The sequence below is a fragment of the Mustelus asterias genome, chromosome 27, assembly GCF_964213995.1.
Source record: "Mustelus asterias chromosome 27, sMusAst1.hap1.1, whole genome shotgun sequence".
NCBI lineage: Eukaryota > Metazoa > Chordata > Chondrichthyes > Carcharhiniformes > Triakidae > Mustelus > Mustelus asterias.
In genome coordinates, this window is record NC_135827.1 from 31,352,216 (window position 1) to 31,370,910 (window position 18,695).

The following is an 18,695-nucleotide window of genomic DNA, read 5'->3' on the forward strand; positions in this document are numbered from 1 at the left end:
CAAGTAAAATACATATAGTTCAGGGAGCTTGGGTCAGGTTCAAATTTGTACTTAAAGCCTGTGAGCTGGGAGGAAGGCAATTGCCAGCTTCATATTTACAAACCTTTGGATCAGACGGAAGCTTTCTCTCCCTCACCCTCCCATCAATGCAGTTCCCTTAGTGTCAATCTTGCTTTTTCTGGCTGTGCCAGAAGGCAAGGAGTTGGTTTAATCTGGACAGACTCTTCAGCACAATACTGAGAAAGTTCTGCCTCGACAGAAGTGCCTTCTTTCATTGTTATCCTGCCTGCTTGCAGGTGGATAAATGAAACTAGGATAACACCACTGCCCTTCATCCAGAGAGTCCTGGTCAATGTATCCCTCAACCAATCTGAGGAGTGTTGTTCTCTGATCAAGTTGTTGAATCTTGCTGTGCACAAGTAACTACTGTATTTATTCATTCATGGGACATGGGTGTTGTTGGTCAGCATTTATTGCCCATCCCCAATTGCCCTCTGTAGTTGAGAGTCAACCACATTTCTGTGGGCCTGGAGTCACATGTAGACCGGACATTTCCTACAGAAATTACTGGGGGTAAAAAAAAATTCAATGCAAGTTTTCCAAGCTTCCATTAGCTCTGGCTGATGGCAGATGATTTTCAGTAACTGCTGTTTTTGAATTGGAAAGAATCTTTGAAAAGCTGTACATAGCAAGGCGACAACAATTCTCCATCTTGAACTTTATTTTCAGTTGTTACCGTTTCAAAATGACAAAAGCAAAAAAAAAAATGTACAAAATTTAGGGCTAAATGATCAGAATTTCTGTTTAACAAAAAATTAATGTACAACATACTTGAAACAATAATTCTCAGCAGGGACATAGAACATTTGTTTCAGTAACTTATCAGATCATAAATGAGTCCTTCATACAAGACAAATCTGCTTTAAAAATGGCAGATTAACCTTACTAACTACACCCATTTATTGGCTCCCAGCAAAGACAGTTGCAAGTGCTTACTTTTTTCCTTAAACTTCTATAGTAAACTTGGGTAATGTTTTTTTGGAATCAAAGTTTGCCAGCAAGAACACATTCCCCACGGTTTCAGTACTGGGTGAGAGAATGACAAAAACAAAGGGGGTGAATCGAGGGCAAATGTGAGCAGCAAAGGTAGTTTAAACAAAATAGGTTGTCAATTTCATGTATTCCCTTTGGCCATTTACAGAAATCATTCAATCCCCTTTATGCATTCTTGTTCAATTAATCCAAAGATAATTTGACTTGTGCATTTTAAAAATGTACACTATTTCTTTACTAGCTAAATTAGATCAACAGTGACAAAGTAAAAAAGGTAAAAGCAGCCTGGTTAAGCCATACAAAACAATAAGCTTTTCCAACATGCTCAATACACAATTCCACAGCCATGGTTGAAATTACAAGTTTGCGACGCGACATGTAGTCCTTGGCAGCTTGGGGTGGGTATGTAAATATTTTCTGGTAATAATTCCAAATTACAGCCCATATCCAGGGGGAATAAAACTATTTCAGATATTTTTTTTTAAAGAAACTGCCAAATAATAAATAACCACGACTTGTCTACATCACAACTGAATGTTTAGTGTTACAAGCTGTTTGGACTTAAGTGGTAAAAATCATGCTTTTACAGAGTTCAATTACTATTGTTTTTTAGCTAATGATCTGTCTGCCTTGTCCGTAGCCAATCATCCCAGCCTGCGATGCTCCCTGATTGCTTCCCATCTGGAGGCCAATGATGTTCTTCCCCTCAGCCAGTTGCTGATCTGTGAAATCACGCTTGTTCTCTTGTGCTTTCCTGAAACGGAAGGAGAATAGCAAGTTACTAGTCAGGCTGCCGTGAACATGTGCCCTGTGCTAAAGGCACAATCCCAACAGCTCTCCCCAGATTCACACAATTTCAAAACTGCTTGAAGTAAACGGGATTCAGTAAGGGTCGAGTATGAGCCACCTACCAAGGGTTGAATAAAAAAAGAGAAGCCAAAGTTTCCATTTAAAAAATTCTGTCTTGCAGTCTGGTTTCAGCTCATTTTAATTTGTTGCACTCGTGGGGCTGGTGCCAGGCACCTACATGAGTACCCTCCTCCCGCCCGCTCCCACCCCAGAGGATTTGTGCCAGAACTCAAAGCTTGTAAAATAATCACTACAAGTTCACCAAGCATCAATAGATTGGATAGGTTTCCACATGCCGGACGACACCCAAGTGAGGAGGAGTGGTAAGAAAAAGATCAACTGTGGTTGTGTTAATATTGTTGGACTAAGGCTGAACACTGTACAGGACAGTGTACAAGGCCATACGATGGCTACATGGAATATGCTGTTGTACAATCAGAAATGATTGCAAAATGTCAAATTGTCATCAAGCCAATTCATGCTTACAAGCAACATCTTGTACCATGCAGAGATTTGGATCAAGTTATCTGGTCACTCACTGTGCTGAGTAATGGAATGCAACCAATAATAGTGTGAAGATGACTAGTGTTCCCTCATGGTTAAAGTTGGATTTTTGGTACAACACTGAATGCAGTGAGTGAAATGTCAGCATTCAGTGAAAGTTTGATGCTAAAGTGGTGGAATAAATGTCTGCTTCAAGGTTGGGTCACCCTGCTACAAGCTTCAGTGTACCCTGACAGATATCCCGACTGTAGCCTACTCCCCACATTGTGGAAGAAAATAGTACAAGCTGTGTGTGTTTTGGGAAACTTTGTACAGCCACAGGAAGTTTATTTATTAGTCACAAGTAGGCTTACATTTCACACTGCAATGAAGTTACTGTGAAAATCCCCTCGTCGCCACACTCCAGCAGCTGTTCAGGAACACTAAAGGGGCAATTTAGCTTGGCCAATTCATCTAACCTGCACATCTTTGGACTGAGGGGAAACCCACGCAGACAGGGAGAACATGCAAACTCCATACAAACAGTGACCCAAGCAGGGAATTGAACCAGAGTTCCTGACGCTGTAAGGCAGCAGTGCTAACCACTGTTGAATAGAATAAATTTACTAAGTCATCTGATTAAAAAAGTCACACCAGTGCATCATAGTGTATTTACCTTCATTGATGCATACAGGATCATGACATTCTTGCAAACATCAAGAGAAATGGTCATAAATCCTATTGCTACACATGGGGGAAAATGCAGCAGGCAACCAAGTATAATGTGGGTTTATTGCTGTCAAGGAAACCATGCTTGTACTATGTATGGACTTGGCTACTCACTTGTGGAACCAGTTTAGATCACCATGGTAATGTCCATCATTTCTTGTTACTGCAATGCTTCCCAAAGCCATGAGGGTCCTCTGAACAGCAGCCATGTCCTTTGCTGTGAGAAAAATGTGGGAAAAGTTAAGTGCATTCACCAAGGATATTACATCAACGTGGAACAGACTCACTATAGGATCAACAACCCCAACAGTAAATAGCAACCACCAGCCTAGACATGCGAATATTGCAATCGTGTGGTAGTTAAGAAAACATTGCTCTGGAGCCACCACAACATATTTCTGCTGAGGTTGCTTTAGAAATTAAGTTTTTGCAGGTACAAAGGACAATAGGCATGTTAAAAGCATTACAGTGCAACACTATACCCAAATATTTTTCCATGCTTCATTTTCAATTGTTTAAAATCCAGTTACTCGTTTGTGGGCTAGACACTAAACTATAAAATAGTCTTCCAAAATACTGCCCAATTGTACTGATTCATGTGGATTTTATATCTCCATACAAAAAAGTGTTTCAGCCATTTCAACATTAGCAGATCACAAAATGCAGGCAAAACATCTTAAGTTTTTTTATTAAATGTATAATAGTCATTTGTTGGATAGCTAATAGAATACAGTAATCTATAGATTAATCCCATCTTTAACAAAGGGGTGCCTATTTATATTTGTTCAAGGTGTTATTGTGTCTTTTCCCTCCTTTTAAGATTGTGGATTCCCTCCTGGGAGGAACTCCCTACCAGGGAATGGGACCCTGGCTGCTTGGTACAGCCTCACCGGCTACTCTCGCACACAATGACTAGACAATGTCAGCTGATCACCCATTTACAAATTTTTTAAAAAAATGATTGAAGGGCATTGTAAACAGTAAGTGACCAGCCCGGTTGCCGATAAGCCAGGCAAATGCCACGTTCTGGTATCTGAAGTTAATTAAATTTAGAGACGTTTACAAACTGGTCACTCAAGCTCAGCACTAATCAAAGAGAAGCCCCGACTTCAAAAGCTCCATTAACAAGTCTACATACATTCCCACAGATCTACCGTCTGGAAGATATCAGTTTTGTTGACTCCATACACCTCAGCCGCGGTCAGAAATCGGGACACCTGTTCCATTTGTTTAAAGGCCTTGTCACTGTCTTGAATCTTCTTAATGGGTTTCTTGTCCTCAGAATAGAGACTGTTCATCAGCAGGCTCAGTACCTGCAACGGAAGAAGTATTTTATGATATTGTATCACACCATACAGTATATAGCAACAGCAGACTGTTCTCCACTGAAATAAGTGCAATGAAATGGGAGCGCTGGATCCCCAATTGAGACATCATTGCCAACCATAAAATAACTTAATCCCTTCCTTTTTAATGATAGAAACCACTGGTACATGGATTATAATTACACATGAAAAAAAAAATCTAACTAGGAGCAGGCCATATGGTTAACACAAGCCTGCAGCCAGTCAGCAAGATCACGGCTGATCTCAACTCCCAATCCTTATATCCAAGAATCTATTGATCAAGAGTTTGAAGATACCTAGCCCAGAACGATGCAATATTGTCGCTCATGTGCATCATTCCCATTCTACAATGGATATAAGTTGCACTTACTGTAGCAGCTTGCCATTATAGCCAATGTGTTTCAGAGTCAGAGTCTGGGTTGGGGCACGTGGATCACGTGGCAATGGGATCAAATCAGAACTGCAGCACGAGACCAGTGAGCTTTTGAAATATTGCATGCCATTCAGCTGCTTTCATGTATGACACTGCACAGTTAGTGATGAGGACTGCGTACCCTACTAATGAAGTTTAAAAAAGGTACAAATCCAGATGCCCAGGAATAATGAAAGTCTTAATTTGAAATTGCCGAATGTCTGGCACTCAGTACATCCCCAATATCGGAGATGCTCAGCCAAGTGGTTACTAGTTTCCATTAGGCAATACTAAAGGGGCTATAGGAATGCCAACTCTTCATAACTTTTTATTTTCATTGAACCAATCCTTGAAGATACATTCCTTCAAGAAGATACTCACTGTGCCATCTTTGAGCCAGACTTGGAAACCAGATCTCCCTGGCTCAGGTCGACCCACACTTGCCCCACATTGAGCAATAACCCACTCCACTAGCCGCTCCTCCAGTTCTGGTTCATACTTCTTCTCAATCTTATTTCGAATGTCCCTACTAAGTCCATAAGCAGGTCCTGAATTGGCCATCTTTAGCAGTTAATTAATACCTGTGGCAGAAGCAGATTGAGTTAGGAACAATACTAGGAAGAAAAGGCTTGAATTTATATTACACTTTCAATGAACATCAGATGTTTAAAGCAAAGCCACTGTTGTGATGTAGTAAATGCAACAGCCAACAGAGTGGTGATAATGACCAGATAGTTATGATGTTGATTGAAAGACAATATTGGCCAGGAGAACAGGGACATCTATCCTTGAAAGATTGGCATGGAACACTTTATATCCATCAAATCAGGTATAGGGTAACATCTCATTCAAAAGACATCAGTACTGCAATGGAGTGAGGGTCTCAGTAGTGCTCAAGCTCTGGAGTGGGACTTGAACCTGAAATTTGCAATTCAGAGGCAAGAGTGCTATCACTGAAGGAGACTTTGAACACAAATATCACCAAGTGCTTTTACAACCAATCTGACAGGGAAATGCAAAATCCATTTTTGCATGCATGGAGATCCAAAGACAAGCCACAAGACCAGATGGAAATGGTTGCAATATTGGTTAAGGCACTGGACAGGTGTGCTATGGGATCTTTTACATGTGCTCATGTAGGGTTTGAAGCCATAACAGGGGAAAGAGTGATTAGTTTCAAGTACTAGTATCAGTAGATGAAAAATGGAAATTCAACAACAGATTAGCTCTAGTTGAGTAATTGGAAGGACTACAGTGAGGGTTGAGATGGAAAATTGAATGGAAGAATCTACAAGGCAGTTGAGATGCTAACCTGGTTATACAAATGCAGGAACTTGGGCAACATTCATCAACACAAGAGGGATAAGTACATCAAGGACTGGATACTAATGGGAAATGACAAATCAGGAAGTCAATGAAGAGTGTGGGATCAAAGAGAAATGAAAAGGGATTGAACTGGCTAGCCATCTGTTGAAGGGAGAGCGAGAGAGGAAAACGTAGAAGTAGTGAATGACGGAGGGGCCAGATGGAAAGATGCAGGAAAGATTCAAACAATAGGATTGTTGTGACTGAGATGAAGGGTGTTCAACCATGAATCTGGCTACCAAGTAAAAACAGATGCTGGAAGGTGTCAGTGGAGAGTCTGGGGACGCTCAGGACATGATGAATTAAACAGAAATCAGCCACCAAACACCACCCACACCCCAACTCCCCAAAGCAAATCAACACAACATCACTTTTAAAAAAAATTATATCTGGCAGCTTTACAATATGCCAATGCGATTATATTTATGACTGCTTAGCTACTGATGTTTGAACTTTACAAATGATTAACGTTTTTGTTCTCCTTCATCTACATTCTTGATGCAGAATGGCAATTCACATTCCAACTACAGTATTAAACAAGTTGCCACAAGGAGATTAGGCATGAAGAGGAGACTGCAATCCAACCAAACATAGGATCCATTTTCCTTTTGACAGTATTGCAAGAAAGAAAGCAGTTGTGAATATTAGTTAGCTTTCCTTTAGTGTTGAAAGAAGTAGGTTACACTAACTGCATGGCAAGTTGGTTGAACTACTTGCCAAGTGCATGATGCTCCATACTATTGGTTATGGACTTGCAGGGTATGGACATTCCTAGGAGACAAGGGCCCTGAAAAAATTGCTTCCCTTTTGTTGCAATCCTCCATGTTTTGTTCACAAGTGATCCATGAACAGGTCAGTAGGTTTGACCTTCTAGCTAAAACAAATGGGCCATTGGAGTTAATGATCAAACTTGCAGTGTGTCCAGTTCTGGTTAGCAAGGGAAAGGTTCAAGAGTTGGAGGCAATGCAGAAAGGTTGCTTATGTCAGGGTCTAAGCTGGACTTGACAGTCTGGGAAATAGATATAGTGGAAGAGAGTTCCTGTGGCAGCATCCACATCAGTCTGGAGCTATGGATAATGGAGGCTCCAAACATCTTTCCATCACCAGGTTGACCAGGAATCCCCTGCTCTCATCAGGATGGCATGTTGAAAGGAATTGCAATTTAATATTCAACCTGTTTGGCTGCATTAAGAACACCTTCCCATGAGCATCAGGTCTTGGGGTGGGACTCAAACCTACAACTTCTTGGCTCAAAGGCAGGGTCTCCTGCACTATAGAAATACTCTGAATATTAGAGTGTGAATGTTCAAACTAGTATGTCATGGGAGGATTTTTTTTTCAAAAAAAGGGGAAGACGAATGGAATAACCTCCAGTTAGGGTGGTCAAGACAATCATGGGTTACTAAAAAGGGAGATATGTTAGAATTGAGGAGTTGAAGTGGCCTTTCTAATCCCCAATCCTGTGCTAACCAGACCCACCTCAATAGCTCCATTTATTGTTGAAGGCCATAGTCTTGTGTTAAACTTGGATAGATCATTTTCACCCTGCTGCATATCTGGTACAATGGATGCACAAGTCCACACCTTTCTCTCCCCACAGCTATTTTTGATATGTCATTCCATTAGCCTCACTGTTAAACACCTATTCCCCACCTTGTCACTGTTAAACTCTTATTCTCCCCCGGTTACAGGCTGCTACCACCACGGAAGGCCCTAGGTTTCCAGATAAAACCACCTTTTGTTACAAGCAATAGTCCAAATACCTCACCACAATACCATGTCCCATTTGTGTCAACAGGTTTCAGCTTTTTCTTTAAGGCTGCAAAAAAACTTTAGTCTTAAGATATTTGTCTATTCCAGGGACAAAGGTGGCCAAAGGAGATGGAAAAAAACCCTCAAGATGCAAGCCATCTTACCATAACCCAGTCAGCTACATCTTCACACAATTGCATTCCAATACAAATGTTTTAAAATGGATTTGAGATTGCTGGTGAGGGTTCAAGAGATTCCTAACATGAAGATAACTATCCATCAGAACACAGATGTTACTGACCCAATTCTCCCTGCACAGATGCTGCCTGACCAACTAAGTATTTTCTACTTTTTCCCCAGTGTCACTGCAAAATTAAACCTGGCCTGGGAACAGGCCATTGGCTCAGCTCTCCTGATTCTCTCATGTCCGAGAGTTGACCAAGGATGAGTAGCACCAGAAGATCTTTCAACTGGCCTATACTTGGTGCTTCTGTTATGGCCATGGAAAGATAACAAGGCAAAGGATAGGCTGATGGTTGGTGTACTTTGCCAAAGCTTGTCCCCCAATGGGTATGAATGACAAGGTTAATACAAAAGATCACTCTCCCAATTAAAGCTGTCAGAATGCTGCCCAATGGCAGGCAAATCAAACAAAGGCCCAGAAATTCCATTAGGATTCTCTGGTGGGAAGTCAGCAGAACCCACTGATAACTAGTTGAGTTTCCAAAAGGGTTCTATCCCATACTAACATAAGGCACCCATCCAATTCCATGTCATCTTTCCTCTTTTCTCCCCCTCCCAAAAACAACTAAGCTGAAATAGCAATTAACTCTACCAGAGGGGTTTTTAAAAAGTCATGGACTTAGATAGAAATGGTTTCAAATTCAAAAACCAACCATACAAGTGGAGACAAAGTTCCACTATATGCCAGGAAATATTTATTTTCAGTCATTATCTTGCTATGGGGATACAGGAAACACCACAATTCATGGATACCAAAGTTGCCCATTAGTGGCGAGTGTAATGAATGATAAGACTACCACCACATTGTATGTTCCTCTGGAATTTACCAGTATTTTGCGGGCAATTGAAAGGATAAGGTTAGGTAACTAGTGTACTGGGTGGCACCATGAATGAATGGTCCTTTTAACCCAACTTCCTATATTCCAAATTAACTGAAAAATCTTTTTTTAATAAAAAAGGGACAAATTAACAGGTACCCCATTCATTGGATAGCAATCCAACATCAACTTCACCAGGTTGCAACATGCCAGACCTATCTCAGCAATCTGGTTTTGATTATAGTTTATGGTCAGGCTTGTTATGATGGCCTTGATGTATCTCAAGGTTTCCCACGTGATACTCAATGCAGCCAAGTACAAAGTCACTTTGATAACACAAGCAACTGTTTAGAGTACCATTCAACTCCAGTTGCCTAGGAACTCGTCTATTCCATAACAAGAAACTGATCAGTAAATCTATTCAAAACCACCAATCCTCAACAGTTGAGCATTGGGGCACAATAATTTTGATTTTTGTGAAATTATTAGTTTACCATCAGCAGCAACTTGTATTTATAGAGAACGTTACAATGTTCTCAGGGACTGCAGCAGTTCGAGGAGGTAGCTCACCACCACCTCTTCAAGGGCAACCAATACTGGTACACCCACATCCCATAAATAAGAAAGGTCAGAAAATGGATGCATCAAGCCAAAGAGATTAGGACAGGTGATCAAAAGCTGTGTCAAGATTTCTTTTGAGGGTTTAGTATTTCCTCTCCTCTCCCTCCCCCCCCCCCCCCCTTCTCTACTCATGTGATTTAACCATCCATTTTCAGCTTCAGTGCTGTTGAAACAGTCCCTAGATGGCACAGGAGTGTGATGGTTTGGAATCCACTCAGCACACCATCAGGGCTGTGGCCAATAACTCCATCTCCAAAGGAAAAAAAGAGACTCAGTATCCCTAAAGTGCAGAAGGAGGCCATTCAGCCCATCGAGCCTGCACTGACAATTCCATGATGTGGAGATGCCGGCATTGGACTGGGGTAAGCACAGTAAGAAGTCTCACAACACCAGGTTAAAGTCCAACATGTTTATTTGGTAGCAAATACCATAAGCTTTCGGAGCACTGCTCCTTCGTCAGATGGAGTGGATATCGGCTCTCCAACAGACTGTTGGAGAGCAGATATCCACTCCATCTGACGAAGGAGCAGTGCTCCGAAAGCTTATGGTATTTGCTACCAAATAAACATGTTGGACTTTAACCTGGTGTTGAGAGACTTCTTACTGACAATTCCAACCAGGCTCTATCCCCATTTACCCTACTCGTCCCCCTGACATTAAGGGACAATTTACCATAGTCAATCCACCTAACTTGCACATCTCTGGACTGTGGGAGGAAACCAGAGCACCTGGAGGAAAACCCACACAGACATGGGGAGAACAGGCAGCATTGTGGTTAGCACTGCTGCTTCACAGCGCCAGGGACCTGGATTTGATTCCCGGCTTGGGTCACTGTCTGTGTGGAGTCTGCATGCTCTCCGTGTCTGCATGGGTTTCCTCCAGATGTTCCAGTTTCCTCCCAGTCAAGAGATGTGCGGATTAGGTGCACTGGCCGTGCTGAATGCCCCTTAGCGTCAGGAGGACTAGCTAGGGTAAATATATGGGGATAGGACCTGGGTGGGATAGTGGTTGGTGCAGACTTGATGGGCCAAATGGCCTCCTTCTGTACTATAGGATTCTATGATTCAAACTCCACACAGACAGACAGTGACCCCAAGGCTGGAATTGAACCCAGGTCCCTGAGAGGTAGCAGTGTTAACCACTGTCTCCTTGCCAAGTCAAATTAATGGTTGTAGTTGAATAGAAAGTGTATGCACACCATAAATCACAACATGAAGTTTTTAAGCAGCATTTGATGTGGTTTAAAAACCTTCACATCAGTTGCAAGCACTGCAGCCAACACAAGAATGTCTAAAACCTATAATTTCTCAACAAGCTGCCATTTCAAATATCAACTAAAAACTAAAAAGTCTCAAATCTTCAGCAACAGAAACATTTAAATTTTCACTTACAACTGCCTGTATAGAAAATATGACCCAAGACATGAAGGTAATTTAAATTGGATTAAAAAAAAAGACTGGGCAGATTTAGGGAGGGAGGTCAAAAAACAACAAACAATGATGGGAGGGGCTGTACGCACAGGAGGCCAGCTAAAAGCTGGTCATGAACTCGAGTCGACAAGGCTGGGGGAAATCGCATAACAAAAGGAGGACTTAAGTGTCCTGGAAGGCAGGCAAGGTTGATGAAGTCACAAGCGGGTCTCAGGAAATAAGCCGCGTTCTGTCCAAGTTGGATAAAAGGGTTGGAACAGGAAGTCATCTATTCATGACTAAAGAATGCAATTAGTTTTAAATTCTGACCCAGATTAAGTGGGTTTTTTAAAAAAAGACCACCCGTTTGGAACTGCTGGGACTTCTCACAATAGCTCACCTGTCCTAGGGGATTGGGGTTAGTCAGTCAGTCATTTAGAATAATTGAACCAGAGAGAATGCCTCAGGGTGAAGAACGGAGTGTTCAGGTCAGAGAGACCCAGACTATATTTGGCGTTGGGAAAAAAAACTCGATGGGATGCTTAAATGTCCATGTAGAAAATCCACTATATCCAGAATGGATTTATCAATCTGGATCCCACTTTCTAAACGCCATCCATTGTTCCTGTCTCCCATTTACCAGTGAATTTCACCCTTAAGTGTTCCTAGATCACCACAAAACGTCTCAATGGCACAAATCTAAACACTAAACTAGTTTATATTTTAAAATCCTATTGCCAACCTTTAAAAAGTGCCTTTCGAACAACAACTGTTTCTTGCCCCATTAGATTCAGAGCGAGCCACACCCAACATTTCAACCACAAACACTCACTAGTTGCACAGTAACAGGGTGGCGAAGTTACCTCGTAGGTTATATTAAATCCTTAAACTCCCCCCGGACATATGCTAAAGTGCCTAACACACCTGGAGATAAAAGTAACAACCCGCAACATGGTATTTAAAAAGTTCCGCTCGAACTCTTAGGTTAGATATCTTAACAAGTCAGTGCAAGATTGTCAGTAACAACCAATCTGCTACTTGTTTGCGGCTGTACAATTCACTCCCAGTTAAAGACTGGGTCAGTTTTAAAACAATTCCTAATCAGAGAAGGTATCCCCAGCACCAGCAGCGTCAAATTCGATTCAGCATGAAGCGACTATTGAGAAATAAGAGAAGTTGCGATGCCAACATCTGCCATGACAAAAAGCGAACTTGCTACTTACTTTTTTTTTGGCCGCAAGAGAATCAGATGCTGCAGAGCTGGATCCTGAACCGAGAGTGTGGGCTTCCAGGCTGGAACTCAGACTAAAAAAGGTCTCATTATTACCATGACGTCAACTCATGGTGAAAAAAAGGAAAGCAACGCCTTAAATGGGCAATCAATATTGAGACGGCCTCCTTATTCGGTAAAAGACGCAAATAAAGACAATAAGCTCGAAGGGGCAGGTTCAGAGAAATTGACACATTCCCAACATTCCAAACTCATGGTGATTTCAAAGCCCAATGCCCTTAAACTAGAGCGTCCATTTATGGACAGCAACTCAGTAGATCCCTTTTGAATAAGGTATCGCCCTCTTATTATTACCTCTGAACAGAATTTGTAATGTTGGTAACTCATGTTGGTAACTTCCAGAATATTTAGTAGTTGGGTTTCTTGACCCGATTAAAGGAGCTACTAGTAAAGGCTACCAAGGGAGAGACTTGACAAATTCATCACTGGTCAAAGATTCAGTGAGAATGAGTGACATCTTAACATTAAAAGTTTGACAGCCAAGGACACACTGTGCTGAAGTAATAATATTCGGATACAGAGGCCCCCTGACTTTAAGTTACATATTTTTTTTAATGTTTTAATCCTGTTTGTAATTTCCTCTTCATGTCCTTACTCCACCCCGTTCATATTATTCAGCTGCACATCTTCTTATAGGAATGGGTGGGTAGTTTCTTGTGCTGTCATTCCATAGGGAGTCCTGACATCTGCTGGCTGATCCGCCACATAACAGTGCTGTTGGATTGACATTTCATCCCTCAAAAGGTGCGTTACAACGTTCACTCTGGGTGTCGCTGCCCTGGTACCATGCACATTTTCGCATGCATGTTGTAGTCTGGAGCTATGGAGCTATGGTCGAGCCCCCAGTCATCACACACACACCTGTTTGCCTGCCCTTGGCGTGTGTTGAAAGGATTTGCAGGTTGATAGGCAACCTGTTTTGAAGGTGCTTTCTGTGGCCATTGAGCCTGAAGGCACAGACAGGCGATTCTGTGGGGGCGAACAGGACTCCAGGATGGTAGTCTGCCTACCTGGTGCTGGGGTCACGGATGTCTCCGAGCGGATAGGAGGCATATTAAAAGGGGAAGATAAAGAAACGGATGTCATTATACACATTGGTGGAAATGACGTAGATAGGAAGAGTAGGGGAGTCCTAAGAGAGCAATTCAGGGAGTTGGGAAATAGGTTAAAAAGTAGGGTCACTAGGGTGGCCATCTCTGGGCTACTCCCAATGCCTCGTGCCAGTGAGGCTAAGAATAGGGAGTTGGTACAAATGAATGCCTGGCTAAAGGACTGGTCCAGGAAGGAGGGCTTCATTTTCATAGATCAATGGGAAGTTTTCAGGAGAGGATGGCACCTGTACAAGAGGGAGGGGTCACAACTAAGTTGGAAGGGCACAAATATCCTGGCTGGGAGCTTTGCTAGTGCAGTTCGGGGGGGTTTAAACTAGTATGGCAGGGGGGTGGGGATCAAACTATGAGGTCTATAAGAGTGGAGGCTGGGGACGAGCTTGGGGCTGGGACAAGGCTGGCAAAGAAGAAGAGCACTCTGGGGGAGGACGACCTCACTGAGCCTGGAGGTCTGGAGTGCTTATACTTCAATGCAAGGAGCGTAGCAGGTAAGACAGACGAACTTGGGGCCTTAATGCGCACGAGGAATTTGGATGTGGTTGCGGTGACAGAGACTTGGTTGAAAGAGGGACAGGACTGGCAGCTGAATATTCCGGGGTACAAGTGTTTTAGGCGAGACAGAGGAGGGGCCAAAAGAGGTGGGGGAGTAGCAGTATTAGTTGGAGAGCATATTACAGCGGTGCAGAGGGAGGACAATTCAGAGGGGTCGTGTAACGAGTCACTCTGGGTGGAGCTTAGAAACAGGAAAGGCGCAGTCACTATGTTGGGGGTATACTACAGGCCCCCCAACAGCCCGAGGGAAGTGGAAGAATGGATATGTCAGGAGATACTGGATAGGTGCAGGAAAAATAGGGTTGTTGTAGTGGGAGACTTCAATTTCCCTGGTATAGACTGGAAATCGCTGAGGGCAGGGACTCTGGATGGGGAGGAATTTGTAAAATGTGTACAGGAGGGTTCGTTGGAACAATATGTAGACAGCCCGACTAGAGAGGGGGCTATACTGGACCTGGTACTGGGGAATGAGCCCGGTCAGGTCTTCAAAGTTTTGGTAGGGGAACATGTGGCAAATAGTGACCACAATTCTGTTAGCTTTAGGATAGTGATGGAAAAGGATGTGTGGTGTCCCAAGGGTAAGGTGTTGGATTGGGGGAAGGCTAACTTTAGTGGGATCAGGCAGAAATTGGCAGCTCTTGATTGGGAGAGGCTGTTTGAGGGTAAATCCACATCTGGTATGTGGCAGTCTTTTAAGGAACGGCTGTTAGGGCTACAGGACAAGCATGTGCCTGTAAAAAAGAAGGATAGGAAGGGTAGGATTAGAGAACCGTGGATAACCAGGGAAATTGAGGGACTGGTCAAAAAGAAAAGAGAGGCGTATGTTAGGTCCAAGCAGCTAAAAACGGAGGGAGCTCTGGAGGAGTACAAAGAAAGTAGGAAAGTACTCAAATGGGGAATTAGAAGAGCAAAAAGGGGTCACGAAATGTTCTTGGCAGACAGGATTAAGGAGAATCCCAAGGCATTTTATTCATACGTTAGGAACAAAAGGGTTGTTAGGGAAAAAATCGGACCTCTCAGGGACAATAGTGGGGACTTATGCTTGGAGCCCAAAGAAATAGGGGAGATCCTAAATGAATACTTTGCGTCGGTATTCACAAAGGAGAGGGATGTGTTGACTGGGAGTGTCTCTGAGGGGAGTGTTGAACCGTTGGAGAAAATCTCCATTACAAAGGAGGAAGTGTTAGGTTTGTTAGAGAATATAAAGACTGACAAATCCCCAGGGCCTGATGGAATCTATCCAAGGCTGCTCAGGGAGACGAGAGGTGAAATCGTTGGGCCTCTGACGCAAATCTTTGTCTCGTCACTGGACGCAGGTGAGGTCCCAGAGGATTGGAGGATAGCCAATGTGGTCCCGTTATTTAAGAAGGGTAGGAAGGATAACCCGGGTAATTATAGGCCGGTGAGCTTGACGTCCGTGGTGGGGAAGTTGTTGGAGAAGATTCTTAGAGATAGGATGTATGCGCATTTAGAAAGGAATAAACTCATTAACGATAGTCAGCATGGTTTTGTGAGAGGGAGGTCATGCCTCACTAACCTGGTGGTGTTTTTTGAAGAAGTGACCAGAATGGTTGACGAAGGAAGGGCCGTGGATGTTGTCTATATGGACTTTAGTAAAGCGTTTGACAAAGTCCCTCATGGTAGGCTAGTGAAAAAGGTTGGATCTCATGGGATAAAGGGGGAGGTGGCTAGATGGGTGGAGAACTGGCTTGGTCATAGAAGACAGAGGGTGGTAGCGGAAGGGTCTTTTTCCGGCTGGAGGCCTGTGACTAGTGGTGTACCGCAGGGCTCTGTATTGGGACCTCTGCTTTTTGTGATTTATATAAATGATCTGGAAGAAGGAGTAACTGGGGTGATCAGTAAGTTTGCGGACGACACAAAACTGGCAGGACTTGCAGATAGTGAGGAACATTGTCAGAGGCTACAGAAGGATATAGATAGGCTGGAAATTTGGGCAAAGAAATGGCAGATGGAGTTCAATCCTGATAAATGCGAAGTGATGCATTTTGGTGGGAATAATGTAGGGAGGAGCTACACGATAAATGGAAGAACCATAAAGGGTGTAGAGACGCAGAGGGACCTGGGGGTGCAAGTCCACAGATCTTTGAAGGTGACGTCACAGGTGGAGAAGGTGGTGAAGAAGGCATATGGCATGCTTGCCTTTATAGGACGGGGCATAGAGTATAAAAGTTGGGGTCTGATGTTGCAGATGTATAGAACGTTGGTTCGGCCGCATTTGGAATACTGCGTCCAGTTCTGGTCGCCACACTACCAGAAGGACGTGGAGGCTTTGGAGAGAGTACAGAGGAGGTTTACCAGGATGTTGCCTGGTATGGAGGGGCTTGGTTATGAGGAGAGATTGGGGAAACTGGGGTTGTTCTCCTTGGAAAGACGGAGGTTGAGGGGAGACTTAATAGAGGTGTATAAAATTATGAAAGGCATAGATAGGGTGAACGGTGGGAAGCTTTTCCCCGGGTCGGTGGTGACATTCACGAGGGGTCATAGGTTCAAGGTGAAGGGGGGGAGGTTTAACACAGATATCAGAAGGACATATTTTACACAGAGGGTCGTGGGGGCCTGGAATGGGTTGCCGGGCAAGGTGGTGGAGGCAGACACACTGGGAACGTTTAAGACTTATCTAGACAGCTATATGAACGGAGTGGGAATGGAGGGATACAAAAGAGTGGTCTAGTTTGGACCAGGGAGCGGCGCGGGCTAATTGTTCTTTGTTTCTCGTTTCAAGGCTTCATTCTATGATCATCTTGCTGATGCCAGTACAGAGCGAGACTGCGGATAGTTGGGAACCTGTCTCGGGGGCAGGGAATTCATATGGTGTTCGTGGAGTGGAAATGAATAGGGTTGGGAAGCATTTTCCGATCAGGGCCAGTGTGATCTCCTGGACTCGTTTCGATCGCCTCAGGGGGTCGGAGAGGAATTTCCCAGATTTTTTTTTCCCCATATGGGCCCTGGGGTTTTTTCACTCTGGGTTTTCGCCTCTCCCTGGAGATCACATGGTCTGGAATGGGGGGGAGTTAATAGGTTGTGATGAACAAAGCATCGTAGCTGTGAGGGACAGCTCGGTGGATAGGATATTAGGATGTAGATAGGCTGGAAAATTGGGCGGGGATCCTGGATTCAGGATTCAATCCTGGACCGGGGAGCGGCGCGGGCTTGGAGGGCCGAAGGGCCTGTTCCTGTGCTGTATTGTTCTTTGTTCTTTGTTCTTTGTTGTTTGTTCTTTGAAGTGGGACTTGAACCCTGTGCTTCTGGCTCAGAGGCAGGGGTACTACCCACTGCACCACAAGGGTGGCACGGTGGCACAGTGGTTAGCACAGCTGCCTCATAGCACCAGGGACCCCAGCTCAATTCTGACCTTGGGTGACTGTCATAGAATAGAAATCATAGAAACCCTACAGCACAGAAAGAGGCCATTCGGCCCATCAAGTCTGCACCGACCACAATCCCACCCAGGCCCTACCCCCATATATTTTACCCACTAATCCCTTTAACCTACGCATCTCAAGACACTAAGGGCAATTTTAGCATGGCCAATCAGCCTAACCCGCACATCTTTGGACTGTGGGAGGAAACCGGAGCACCCGGAGGAAACCCACGCAGACACGAGGAGAATGTGCAAACTCCACACAGACGGTGACCCAAGCCGGGAATCGAACCCAGGTCCCTGGAGCTGTGAAGCAGCAGTGCTAACCTCTGTGCTACCGTGCCGCCCGTGTTTGCACATTCTCCCCATGTCTGCGTGGATTTCCTCCAGGTACTCCAGTTTCTTCCCACCGTCCAAGGATGTGCAGGTTAAGAGGATTAGCCATGCTAAATTGTCCCAGAGAGGGAGATTAGTGGATTAAATATAGTTACAGGGTTAGGGACTGGGTGGGGATGCTCTGTTAAAGAGTTGGTGCAGACTCGATGTGCCAAATGGCCTCCTTCTGCACTGTAGAGATTCTATGATTTTATGAAAACGGCAACCCTACAGAATTCCATGGGGAAGTAAATATATTTGATTTGATTTTATTGTCACATGTATTAGTATACAGTGAAAAATATTATTTCAGGTTAGGTGGATTGGCCATGCTAAACTGCCCCTGAATGTCCTAAGATGTGTAGGTTAGGTGGATTGGCCATAATAGACTGCCCCTTAGTGTCCAGAGATGTGCAGGTTAGGTGGATTAGCTGTGATAAATGCGTTGGGTTATGGGGATACAGTGGGGTGGTGGGGACCTGGGGAGGATGCTTTTTCAGTGCAGACTCGATGGGCTTAATGGCCTCCTTCTGCACTGTTGGTTTTATGGTTCTAAGACCTCTACCAGCATAAGTTGGTTAGCACTGCTGCTTCACAGCTCCAGGGACCTGGGTTCGATTCCCGGCTTGGGTCACTGTCTGTGTGGAGTTTGCACATTCTCCTCGTGTCTTGCGTGGGTTTCCTCCGAGTGCTCCGGTTTCCTCCCACAGTCCAAGGATGTGCGGGTTAGGTTGATTGGCCATGCTAAAATTGCCCTTAGTGTCCTGAGATGTGTAGGTTAGAGGGATTAGTGGGTAAATATGTAGGGATATGGGGGTAGGGCCTGGGTGGGATTGTGGTCGGTGCAGACTCGATGGGCCAGACGGCCTCTTTCTGCACTGTAGGGTTTCTATGATTCTATGATTC

General features: G+C 44.0%; 1 protein-coding gene across 2 annotated transcripts in view; it reads right to left on the bottom strand.

Annotated features, from left to right (window-relative positions):
- Positions 1–703: 703 nt before the first annotated feature.
- Positions 704–18,695, bottom strand: part of LOC144479936 (transgelin-like) — a 533,241-nt gene continuing 515,249 nt past the window's right edge. Inside the window, exons 1-5 of one of the 2 annotated variants that reach the window (XM_078199010.1) lie at positions 12,304–12,993; positions 5,254–5,453; positions 4,253–4,427; positions 3,229–3,331; positions 704–1,807 (exon numbers count right to left, since the gene is read on the bottom strand). In XM_078199010.1, the coding sequence (XP_078055136.1) occupies positions 1,663–1,807; positions 3,229–3,331; positions 4,253–4,427; positions 5,254–5,433 (603 nt within the window). In that variant the 5' untranslated portion in view covers positions 5,434–5,453; positions 12,304–12,993 and the 3' untranslated portion in view covers positions 704–1,662. Of the gene's footprint in view, positions 1,808–3,228; positions 3,332–4,252; positions 4,428–5,253; positions 5,454–12,303; positions 12,994–18,695 lie in introns of those variants that run through there. The other variant, XM_078199011.1, reaches the window with a different exon arrangement.